At 42.9% G+C, this 13,334-nt stretch overlaps 1 protein-coding gene across 5 annotated transcripts in view; it reads left to right on the top strand.

Annotated features, from left to right (window-relative positions):
- The window catches only part of hyi (hydroxypyruvate isomerase), a 42,524-nt gene extending 32,239 nt beyond the window's left edge, over window positions 1-10,285 (top strand). For all 5 annotated transcript variants that reach the window (XM_043698928.1, XM_043698927.1, XM_043698929.1 and 2 more), the window contains exons 8-9: window positions 2,057-2,191; window positions 9,397-10,285. In XM_043698928.1, the coding sequence (XP_043554863.1) occupies window positions 2,057-2,191; window positions 9,397-9,482 (221 nt within the window). In that variant the 3' untranslated portion in view covers window positions 9,483-10,285. The remainder of the gene's footprint in view (window positions 1-2,056; window positions 2,192-9,396) is intronic.
- Window positions 10,286-13,334: the final 3,049 nt, after the last annotated feature.

Below are 13,334 nucleotides of genomic sequence, written 5' to 3'. Positions count from 1 at the left end.
AAGAATGTTGGAAATGTAGCAGGTTTTAAGCAAGTTACAGAGTTCAGAAAAGGGGAAAGGAAAGCAACTCAATCCCAGTTCTGGGAGAACAGGTAAGTGGTGAGAGCACAAGTGGAGGAAATTGAGCAGATACAGTCAATGTCCCTATCAACCGTGCTGGAGAGTTATTTTCAGTTGAGGAAAAAGGAAGTGTTATTTTGGAAGTAGCATAGTTGGAAGGTATTGATCTGAAATGTTAACCTTTCTCCTAATGAAGATCATCAGAATTATGAAAGGGTTTGACAGAGTTAACACAACAAGAGTATTTGTATTCATGAGTGGAGCAAAAGGAGGGACCAATAAGATATTCCCAAAGGAATCAAGTAAGAAATTCAGAGAAAATTGGTTAATAGGTAGAATTCACTTCCAGAAGGAGTAGAGGGAGTGGAAAGAACAATTGAAATGATGCATTTCGGGGGAAGCTGGCTTGGCATATGAAGGAGAAGTGAATAGAAAGTGTGCTGCTGGAGTTAGATAAGGAAGTTTTAAAAATCACACAACACCAGGTTATAATCCAACAAGTTTATTTGGAAGCACTAGCTTTTGGAGCGCTGCTCCTTCATCAGGTGATTGTGGAGAATAAGATTGTAAGACTCAGAATTTATAGTGCTTCCAAATAAACCTGTTGGACTATAACTTAGTGTTGTGTGATTTTTAACTTTGTGCACCCCAGTCCAACACCGGCGTCTCCAAATCATTACATAAGGAAGGCAAGGAAGAGATTCAACTGGAACAGAAGGACTGGATTGGGCTAACTTGCCTTTTTTTCACATCAGATATTCTGGGTGTTGATTTGATTTAGAGGCGAGAATGCTCCCAGCTCTCAACAGCAGTATAGCATAGTACAGGCCCTTCAGCCCTCAATGTTTGCCAGCCTTCTATCCTACTCTAAGAGCAGACTAACCTACATACTTTTCATTGTACTAACTTCCATGTGCCTATCCAAGAGTCACTTAAATGTCCCTAATGCATCTAACTCTATTACCATTGCTGGCAGTGCATTCCACACACCCTCCACTCCCTGTGTAAAGAACCTACCTCTGACATCTCCCCTAAACCTTCCTACAATTACCTTAAAATTATGTCCCCTTGTGATAGAAATTTCCATCTTGGGAAAAAAGTTTCTGGCTATCCACTCTATCTATGTCTCTCAATATCTTGTACACCTCTATCAAGTTATCTCTCATCCGTTTTTGCTCTAATGACCATTATGAAAATGCCCATTAGGGAGCTAACCCACAATGTGTTATTTAGGTACTCTAGCCTTCTGCAGCTACTGATAAAAATTCACTGCCTGACAAGTATTGCGGCTCGTGAGAAAGAATGTTCAATTTTATAGAGCTAATTGGAGTAGTTCAGCAACCCAATTTCTGAAATTAGAATTAAAATTAAATTTTAAGGATTGCATTTTTCTCAAGGTTAAAAACACCCTAAGAATGACTAAAAGCTGCAAGCTCTTTTATTCCCTTGACTTAGCGTCTCGTAATCAAGGTACAGAATGTAAGTGGAGTCCTCAGGCATATTACAGTAGGCTTGTGAGTGAAATGTTGAAGTGAAATTTCAGTGCTCATTTGTCCAGTATAGAATGAATTGTCCCTGCATGAAGTTCAGCTGCTGATTGTCTTGGGTAGCTGAATTCCCCAATGGTTCAATCACACTAAGCTGTTCGCATAGTGGAATTGTGCAGTGCTGATCTGTAGAAAGGGCATTATATTTGAGACTGGTACATCATTAAAGTCAGTTAATTTGCAGAAAGACACTGAAGTTTTGCCCAGGCTGATGAGATATTACATTGAGCAAACCAGCCGTCATGAATACGCTGCTAAAGCTGTCATTCCCAGAAACATAATTAGGAACTGTGTTTTTCATTAGAATATATTCAGTTCACCAAGTTTGATGACATACATGCTGTCAGTGAATTCCATGCAGAGATCTCCTGTCAGAGATAATTGCGCTTTTAATCCCAAGTCTTGAAGAATATACTGCTGTTCTGATGTGTTGTGGCTTCCACAATCAGGTCATGTCCAAATTGCCCAAGCTCCTAACCGGAATGAACCAGACAGTCCAGGAGAGATCAACTACAGCTACATATTCAGCTTACTGGAGAAGTTGGGATATCAAGGTTATATAGGCTGTGAATATTCTCCAAAAGGTACGTTTATTGTCCTCACATTTGTCATTATTTATAGACAGTACTTATGTTGTCATATGGAGAATAGAAGGAGAGCTTTTGTGTCCATTCTACCTGAGCTAGCTGTTTCGCAGACCTATCCAATAAAATCCCACTCCCCGGTTTTTGCCCCACAGTGGAGCATTTGCCCATTTTCAAGTATTTATCCAACTTTCAACTGAAAGTTATTATTGAATCTACTTCCGGTCAGCTGTACATTCCAGATCATAACATCTTGCTGTGATATAATGTTGCCTTGTGTCACTGTTGGTTCTACTGCCCGTTATCTTAAATCCGTGTCCCTTGGTTACCAATTCTTCTGCCACTGGAAACAGTTTGTATTTGTTTATTCTATTAAAATCTTCCAAGAATTTTGAACACTTTTACTGAATTTGTCCTTCCTTATTCTTCTCTGCACTAAGGAAAAGGTCAGTTTTTATAGTCAATCCACTTAACTGATGTCTTTGATCCCTAGCACCATTCTGGTAAACCTCCTCTGCATCTCCTCCATGGCTTTAACATCTTTTCTGAAGTGTACTGCCCAGAATTGGACACAACACCAATAGCTGAGATCTAACCAGTATATCCCATGTTTCCATTTATAAAATCAAAGAACTCATCATAAATTTCTCAATCGGTTCTGCCACATTTAAAGAGTTGGTAAAGTACACCACCACAGAACATAGAAAGTTTCAGTGCAGTACAGGCCCTTTGGTCCTCTATGTTGCGCTGACCTGTGAAATTAATCTGATGCCCATCTAACCTACATCATTCTGTTATTATCCATATGTATGTCCAATGCCCATTTAAATGCCTTTAACGTCGGCGAGTCTACTACTGTTGCAGGCAGAACATTCCATGCCCCTATTACTCTCTGAATAAAAAATCTATCCCTGATATCTGTCCTAAATCTATCACCCGCTCAATTTAAAGCTTTGTCCCCTCGTGCTAGCCTTCACCTTCCAAGGAAAAAGGCTCTCACTGTCCACCCTATCAAACCCTCTGATTATCTTATATGTCTCATTTAATTCACCTCTCAACCTTCTTCTCTCCAACGAAAACAGCCTTAGTTCCCTCAGCCTTTCCTCATAAGACCTTCCTTCTATACCAGGCAACATCCTAGTAAATCACCGCTGAACCTTTTCCAAAGCTTCCACATCCTTCCTTTAATGCGGTGACCAGAACTGTACGTAATACTCCACCTGAGGCCTTACCAGTGTCGTGGACAGCTGAAGCATGACCTCATGATTCTCTTGTTCCTTGGATACTGCCTGACCTGCTGCGCTTTTCCAGCAACACATTTTCAGCTCTGATCTCCAGCATCTGCAGTCCTCACTTTCTCCTCATGGCTCTGAAACTCAATTCCCCCTACCAATAAACGCCAACACACCATATGCCTTTTTAACAACCCTATCAACCTGGGTGGCAACTTCCAGGATTTATGTACCAGAACACCAAGATTTCTCTGTTCATCTACACTGCCGAGAATTTTACCATTAGCCCAGTACTCTGCATTCCTGTTACTTCTTCTGAAGTGAACTACCTCACCTCACCAGTTCAGCCTGTTTCTAAAGCCCTAATACTTTATGGTTTAGTTTATGTTGGTTCTCCTCATTTATACGTCACACTTACCTATATCAGACCTTAAGCACTATGTATCTTTCCATTTCACTGGTCTATCTAAGTCTTCCTGAAGTCTGTTTCTGTCCTCCTCATTGCTCACTACATTTCTGAGTTTCATGTCATTTGCAAACTTGTGCCCTGAGCAGTGATGTCCAAGTAATTTTTATATATTGAACATTATATCGGAGGGGACACTGCTGAACACTTCAATTCCTGAAACTGTAGGATTCAGAGAAAGTGTAGGCCATTCAGCCCCTCAAAGCCTGTTCTACTATTCAGTAAGATTACATCTGATCTCGGTTTCACTTTCCTGTATTCTCAATGTGACCCTTATCACATTGTCCACCAAAATTCTAACTCAGACTTGAGTAAGTCCATTGATCTGGTGTCCACTGCATTCTGGGGAAGCCCTTACCAAGATTTGGCACCTGGTGCCAAGATTGGAAAAGCTGTCCCATAGAGTAGTCAAGCAAGGGCCTGACATGCCCCAGACCCAGCAGATCCAGGTGGTGGCATTGGTTAATGGTCACCCTGGGAGTCCTCAACCTTGACCCTGGACCTCATAAAGTCTCATGGCATCATGTCAAACATTGGCAAGGAAGCCTGTTACTGACCACCACATATTGCCCCTACCTCAGCTAATGAAACAGTCAAGATGGACAGGGCACAGAATGTGCCCTCTTTGGGGGACTTCAATTCCGTCACAAAGAGAGGCTTGGTAGCCCATTACCAACTGAGTTCTCCAAATACTAAAGGACATTGCTACTTAACTGGGTCTGAGGGAAATGGTGCGGGAACCAACTAGAGGGAAATATATTTGACCTCATTTTCACCAATCCACCTGTTAAAAGATGCTTTCGTCTATGAACTTTGAGTGACTGCTCAAAGTTCTTGGAGAGCATAGAGCATAGAAAAGTACATCACGGAACAGGCCCTTCAGCCCACAATGTTGTGCAGAGGATTATTCCTAATCTAAAGTAAAATAACCTAACCTACGCACCCCTCAATTCACTGCTGTCCATGTGCATGTCCAGCAGTTGCTTAAATGTCCCTAATGACTGCTTCCACCACCACCGCTGGCAACGCATTCCATGCATTCACAACTCTCTGCGTAAAGAACCTGCCTCTACATCTCCTCTATGCCTTCCTCCTAATATCTTAAAATTATGACCCCTTGTGCCAGTCAGTCCTGCCCTGGGGAAAGGTCTCTGGCTATTGACTCTATCCATGCTCTCATTACCTTGTATACCTCGATTAAGTCATCTCTCTCCCTCCTTCTCTCTCGAGAGAGAGAGAAAAGTCCGAACTTAGTCAACCTCTCTTCATAAGGCAAGCCCTCCAGTCCATGCAGCATCCTGGTAAACCTTCTTTGCACCCTCTCCAAAGCCTCTGTATCTTTCTTTTAGTAGGGCGACCAGAACTGGATGCAATATTCCAAGTGTGGTCTCACCAGGGACTTGTAGAGCTGTAGCAAAACCTTGCTGTTCTTAAATTCAATCTGCTGTTAATGAAAGCCAGAACGCCATATGCTTTCTTAACAAACCTATCTACTTAGATGGCAACTTTGAGAGATCTAAATACTTGAACACCCAGATCCCTCTGTTCCTCAACACTGCCAAGAACCCTGTCTTTAATCCTATATTCAGCATTCAAGTTCGACCTTCCAAAATGCATCACTTTGCATTTACCCAGGTCGAACTCCATCTGCCATTTTTCAGCCCAGCTCTGCATCCTGTCTATGTCACGCTGGAGCCTGCAATAGCCCTCGATACTATCAAGGGCACCTCCGACCTTTGTGTCATCTACAAATTTATTAACCCACCCCTCAACCTCCTCATCCAAGTCATTTATAAAAACTACAAAGAGCAGAGGTCCAAGAACAGATCCCTGCGGGACCCCACTCAATACTGACCTCCAGACAGAATACTTTCCATCTACAACCATTCTCTGCCTTCTGTCAGCCAGCCAATTCTGAATCCAGATAGCCAAATCTCCCTGTATCCCATATCTCCTGACTTTATGAATGAGCGTACCATGGGGAACCTTATCAAATGCTTTGCTGAAGTCCGTATACACCACATCCACTGCTCAACCTTGGTCGACCTGTCTTGTCACCTCCTCAAAGAACTCAATAAGATTAGTTAGACATGACCTGCCGCTCACAAAGCCATGCTGACTGATTTTAATCACGCTATGCTTTTCCAAATAGTCGTAAATCCTATCCCTCAGAATTCTTTCCAAAACTTGCTGACCACAGACGTAAGACTGACTGGTCTGTAATTGTCAGGGATTTCTCCATTCCCCTTCTTGAAAAGAGGAACAACATTCGCCTCCTTCCAATCCTCTGGTACGACTCTCATGGAGAGTGAGGAAGCAAAGATCTTCTCCAGCTGCTTAGCAACCTCATTTTTCGCTTCCTGTAGCAGTCTGGGATAAATCTGGTCTAGCCCTGGGGACTTATCAATCTTAATGTTTGCCAAGACTTACAGTACATCAACTTCACCAATCTTGATCTGTTCAAGCCTATATCCCAGCTCCTCAAAGTTCTCGTTCACAACAAGTTCCTTTCCTTAGTGAAAACTGAAGCAAAAACTCATTTAGGGCATCCCCTATCTGCTCAGACTCCACGCACAAGTTCCCTACGCTATCCCTGATTGACCCTATCTTCTCCCTGATCGTTCTCTTATTCCTCACGTATGAGTAAAATGACTTTGGGTGCTTCCTAATCCTTCTTACCAAGCCTTTTACTTGTGTCCTCTCCGGGCTCTCCTCAGTCCATTTCTGAGCCCCTTTCTAGCAAGCCAGGAATCCTCTAAAGCTGTGCTAGATCCTTGCTTCCTCCACCTTATGTAAGCTTCCTTCTTCCTTTTGATGAGAAGCTTCTCTGTTCTCGTCATCCAAGGCTCCTTAATTTTACCCCTTCTTATCAGGCTCAGAGGAGCAAATTTGTGCATCACTCGCACTAACTGCTCCTTAAGCAGTCTCCACAATTGCTCCCAATCTGTACTTCCCAACTCCTGTCTGAAAGCGTCATAGTTTCCTTTTCCCCAGTTAAATATCTTCCCTTGGTAACTGCTCCTTTCTCTCTCCGTGACTATGGTAAATGTGAGACAGTTGTGATCACTTTCACCGAAGTGCTCTCCCACTGCGAGATCTGACACCTGTCCTGGCTCGTTGCTGAGCACCAAATCCAAAATGGTCTCTCCCCTTGTCGGTTTGTCTACATACTGAGTAAGGAAACCCTCCTGAACACACCTGACAAAAACAGCTCCATCCAAACCATCTTCACTAAGGAGGTTCCAGTCGATATTGGGAAAGTTGAAGTCACCCATAACAACAACCCTGCTAGATCTGCATTTTTCCAAAATCTGCCGGTCTATGAGTTCTTCAATCTCCCTACTGCGATTAGGGGGTCTGGAGAAACCCCCAATGAGGTGGCTGCTCCCTTGCTGTTCCTAACTTCCACCCAAACTGACTCAGTGGACAAACCTTCCTCAAAACCTTTGTTTCTGTAGCTGTGATGCACTCTCTGATTAACAATGCTACATCCCCTCCTCTTTTTCCACCCTCCCTGTTCTTTTTAAACGTTCTAAACCCTGGAACATCTTGCAACCATTCCTGCCCCTGTGAAACCCATGTCTCCGTTATGGCCACGACATGATAGTCCCAAGTACTGATCCATGCTCTAAGTTCATCGCTCTTATTTCTGACACTCCTTACATTAAAACTGACTCATTTTAACCAATCTCACTTTAGATCTCACCCACTGAAAAATTTCCCAGCAGCCCTCGTTTCTCTCCACCCTCTCTTCTCGCCACTCTGTTCAAAATGAACGCCCGACTCTCAAGGAAAGTCCCTTTTTAATTGGGAGAAAACTGACTTACCTGGCAGCCCTGGCTTCTCTCCGCCCTCTCTCCTCGCTGCTCTGTTCAAAATGTGGTGACAATGTTCTGCTTTCACCTTAGAAATACCTTGCATTGGGTTGTGTGGCATGACAAATATGCTAGATGGGACAGATGTAACAACACAGACTGGGCACCTTGGAGGTGGTGTGGGTCATTATCAGCAACAGAATTGTATTTGATGACAATCTGCAACCTCATGGTCCAGCATATCCCCCACTCTACCATTTCATCAAACCCAGAGATCAATGGAGAGTGTAGGGGGGCATGCTGGGAGCAGCACCAGGCATATCTAACAATGACATGTCACCCTGGTTACGTTATAAAACATGACTATATGTGTGTGGAAGCAGCTTGTGATGGAGAGGTCTAAGCAATCCCACAATCACTAAACAAGATCTAAGCTCTGCAGTCCTGTCATATTTAATCATATATATTAGGCAGACTCAACAGGAATGATGAGTCCACACATCTCCCCATCCCGAATGATGAGAAAACCAGCACCTTAAGTGAAAAACGCAAGGCTGAAGCATTTGCATTCACCTCCAGCCAGATGTGCTGAATGGATTAACAATCACAGCTTCTTCCTTCTGTCCTGATGTTCTATTCTATTCAGCTACTGCCTTTGGAAACAAATTCCACCTTTTGACCATTTCTTTTTCAGAATTCCTCCTTGATACCCTTGTGAACGTCTTATATTCACAGCGTCCATTCATGCCACATGAATCAAGAAATGGCTCAAAGCACTAGATACTGCAAAGCCCACATTCCAGCAATATCAGTGATCTGGAATCCCCAGCCAGGCTGATCCAGTACAACTACAAAATTAGCATCTACCTGACCATGTGGAAAATCAGCCAGGCCTGTCTCAGATGTCCAAATTAGCCCAGTTACTCTTGACCATCAGTGAAGTGATTGAAGTGTTATCAAGTGGCACTTGCAAAGTAATAACCTTCTCACTGATGCTGTTTTTGGGGTTCCTCTGGGACCACTGAGCTTCTGACCTCATTACAGTGTTGAATCTGTCTTTTTATAATAAATCCATGTTTATCAACTGTTTGAAGAATTTGCAAGATACTAAAAAATCTGTTGCAGTGTGTATGTTAGCAGAAAGGGAAAAAAAAAGCTTGTTCTGGAACAACTTAACAATCTATTAAAAGGAAAGCTCATTTCTTGAGTTATTTAGATTAGATTAGATTACATTACAGTGTGGAAACAGGCCCTTCGGCCCAACAAGTCCATACCGACCCGCCGAAGTGAAACCCACCCATACCCCTACATTTACCCCTTACCTAACACTACGGGCAATTTAGTATGGCCAATTCACCTGACCTGCACATCTTTGGACTGTGGGAGGAAACCGGAGCACCCGGAGGAAACCCACGCAGACACGGGGAGAATGTGCAAACTCCACACAGTCAGTCGCCTGAGGCGGGAATTGAACCCGGGTCTCTGGCGCTGTGAGGCAGCAGTGCTAACCACTGTGCCACCGTGCCGCCCACAAACATTTACTTTTGTGCATCTTTTAAAGTATAAGATGAATACTCCCATAACAATAAAATCATGCAGGCAGCTCCAGAGGTAAAACAGCATGAGCTCGAATGACAACAATCATTTCTTAAAGTCTGAGTTTAATTGGTTTCTCTTTTTGTAATTAAACAGGCAGCACATTCAATGGTCTTGGATGGTTGAAGAGCTATTGGACCAGCCAGGACACCAACAAGCTGCCTCTTCCAACTGAATGTTAACACTGGAGAGGAAGTGTATTCTGCCAAATCTTCCCCTTGAGTAACAACAGTTTAATTTCTATGAAATCAGATTGTAATTCACACTAAGTGTCTGACTGATAACAGGATGATCCTTTGAGTAACTATTCATGAAGCAATTTTCAGAGCTTGGAAGTGTGGAACTAAACATGTCAAACTCAAATCATGTACAATCCAGCTCAGTCACTCAGCCTCCTCAGCAAGGTTTCCTCAGAAAGATTGATCGATCGCTAAAGAAAATAAAACCAAAGTCTGAACTAGTCAGTTGGCCTCCTCATCTCATAGAATCAAGCAGCACAGAAAAGTTCATTCTGTCCAACTCATCCATGCTGACCAAGTTTCCCAAACAAAACTAATCTCACTTGTCTGCATTTGGCCAATATCCCTCTAAATCTTCCTTATTTATGTACCTGTCCAAATGTCTTAAATGTTGTAACTGTATCTGTATTTATCACTTCCTCTGGCAGTCCATTCCACATATACAAATACCCTGCGTGAACAGGTTGCCCCTCAGGTCCCTTTTAAATCTTTCTCCTCTCCCCCTAAAATTCTGCCTTCTAGTTTTGAACTCCCCTACCCTAGAGAAGAGACCTATGCTACTCACATTATCCATGCTCCTCACATTATCCATGCTCCTCATGGTTTTATAAATCTCCATAAAGGTCACCCTCAACTTCGTTTCGCTCAAGTCAAAATCCCAGCCTCTTCATATAATTCAAACCCTCCAGTCCTGAGTTAAAAATCACACAACACCAGGTTATAGTCCAACAGCTTTAATTGGAAGCTCTAGCTTTCGGAGCGCCGCTCCTTTATCAGGTGGTTGTGGAGGACACAATTGTAAGACACAGAATTTATTGCAAAAGTTTACAGTGTGATGTAGCTGAAATTATACATTGAAAAATACCTTGATTGTTTGTTGAGTCTTTCATCTGTTCGAATATCATGATAGTTTCACTTCTTTGCAATGTAAATCACAAAACTTTTTTTTAAAGTTACATTCTCAGGTTAATTGTAACAATTGGTGCTAGATAATATGCTGAAGGTGTTAGCCCCCCTGTGTTCTCTGTCTGTGCCGTAATGTTTAGAATGATTCTAATCTAACCTACGCGTACACCAGATCTGCTCAGATGTGGAGGAACGTGACGGACACCTGGAAGTACTCAGGGATGCCCTCATAAGAACGGGGTACGATGCTCAACTCATCGACCGCCAGTTCCGACGTGCCACAGCAAGGAACCGTAATGACCTCCTCTGGAGACAGACACGTGCTGCAACTGACAGGGTACCCTTTGTTGTTCAGTATTTCCCAGGAGCTGAAAACCTACGCCATGTTCTTCGCAGCCTGCAACACATTATCAATGACGATAAGCATCTCACCAAGACCTTCCCCACACCTCCACTGCTCGCCTTTAAACAACTGCTAAACCTCATACAGATCATTGTTCGTAGCAAACTGCCCGGCTCTCAGGATAACTCCATACAACCCTGTCACGGTGGACGCTGCAAAACGTGTCAGATTGTGGACATGGATAGCACCATTACACGTGGGGACACCTCCCACCTTGTACGTGGCAAGGACTCATGTGACTCAGCCAACATTGTCTTTCTTATACATTGCAGGAAAGGATGCCCGAAGGCATGGTACATTGGGGAAACCGAGCAAAGGTTATGGCAACGGATGAATGGGCACCGCACAACAATCAACAGACAGGAGTGTTCCCTCCCAGTTGGGGAACACTTCAGTGATCCAGCACATTCGACCTCGGACCTTCGGGTGACCATCCTCCAAGGCGGACTTTGGGACAGGCAGCAGCGAAAAGTGGCCGAGCAGAGGCTGATAGCTAAGTTCGGTACCCATAGGGAGGGCCTCAACCGGGACGTTGGGTTCATCTCACACTACAGGTGACCACGATTGCACTATACACACACAGATACTCCTGCACTATACACACACACACACACACACATATCCTCTCACAGACTTAGACCACTCCACACTCTCACACACATATACACTCTCTCTCACAGACACTCACAACCCCAACCCAGACACACACACGCACCCCTACAGACGCACACGCTCCCACACTCTCACATGCACCCCCTCACAGACTTAAGACATTCTACACTCACATACACACACATATACACTCTTTCTCACACTCACAACCCCCCAACCCAGACAGAAAAACATACAGACACACACACACAAACCCACATGCACACATATACGTTTGTGGAGTGAATTTGTACTTGCAGAGTTACATTGTACTTTGCTCAAAAACTGCATGAATCCATGTAAGACTCTGTTAACTCACTTTTTAGATGAGAATCAGTCTAAACATTACGGCACAGACAGAGAACACAGGGGGCTAACACCTTCAGCATATTATCTGGCTAACACCAATTGTTAAAATTAACCTGAGAATGTAACTTTAAAAAAACGTTTTGTGATTTACATTTGAAAGAAGTGAAACTATCATGGTATTCGAACAGATGAAAGACTCAACGAACAATCAAGGTATTTTTCAATGTATAATTTCAGCTCCATCACACTGTAAACTTTTGCAATAAATTCTGTGTCTTACAATTGTGTCCTCCACAACCACCTGATAAAGGAGCGGCGCTCCGAAAGCTAGAGCTTACAATTAAAACTGTTGGACTATAACCTGTTGTTTTGTGATTTTTAAACTTTGTACACCCCAGTCCAACACCGGCATCTCCAAATCCAGTCCTGAGAACATCCTTGTAAATCTTCTCCACACCCTCTCCTATTTAATAATTTCCTTTTTATAGAAGGGTGACCACAATTATAATCAGTACTCCAAAAGTGGCCTCACCAACGTCCTGTGCAACTACACATGACATCCCAACTCCTATACGCAATAGTCTGAGCAACGAAGGCAAGTGCTCCAAACACCTTCTTTACCACCCTGTCTACTTGGACGCAAAGGTACATTTTTCATCATTGTTGAAACACCTTTGTTGTCCATGCCCATCCCAACAGCACAAGAAATCTATACCTGACAAGTTAATCATTACACCAACATTCCCAACCGGCTGCTTCCCAATTCTGTTTTAGAGGAATGTATATTTTCAACCTTAATTCTTGTTGTTGGTAGTCTGTTTCATATTGCCACTACTGAATAATCATCAAGACATTCCGACTGATACCTGCACTTACACAGGGTTTACTTAATCTTTAAAGCTGTGCATGTTCCAGTTTCTTTCCAACAACTTGCTTTCTCTGCATGACTGACATGTCTCAACATTTTAAAGATGTAAATCATTCCTGTTCCCCATCTCCCTTTCCTCCTGTAAGTTTGAGATATCTTTCTTCGTAATTTAGAACCCTCAATCTCAGAATCAGTCCATGTTGCTGTACTCTGACACTTCTAAAATAACAACAACGCTTTGGAAAGTCTGACCAAAACAAGATCTCATCAACGAGACTGGTTGCTACAAGTTTAAAATAAATTCTAATTGTCACCAGGCAGGATTCAGGATTTGATTAGTTTTGTCCCAAGTGCAATTAGGGATAAGCAATAAATGCTGGTCTTATTCATGACAATCTCAACTTAAAAACAACTTTCAACAACTTCATAGTGAAAACAAAATGATTGGTAAACACACCCAGAAACATTTCCTATCCAATTTTTATCGCAAGACAAGAACTGTTTCTTTTGAGTGGCCCAAAGACAGTTTAGTCTTGCTGTCTTTGGTCCGGGTTTATTCTGCAAATAGCAATTCTTCATTATCTATCTGCGCAGTTTCTTTAACAATAATGTTTCACTGCACTGAAATCCATCTACACATCTTGGACCTAGTATGCTT

Source organism: Chiloscyllium plagiosum, chromosome 11, assembly GCF_004010195.1.
Source record: "Chiloscyllium plagiosum isolate BGI_BamShark_2017 chromosome 11, ASM401019v2, whole genome shotgun sequence".
NCBI lineage: Eukaryota > Metazoa > Chordata > Chondrichthyes > Orectolobiformes > Hemiscylliidae > Chiloscyllium > Chiloscyllium plagiosum.
The sequence above is the reverse complement of the archived record's forward strand: the minus strand, read 5'-3'. Positions and strand labels throughout refer to the sequence as shown.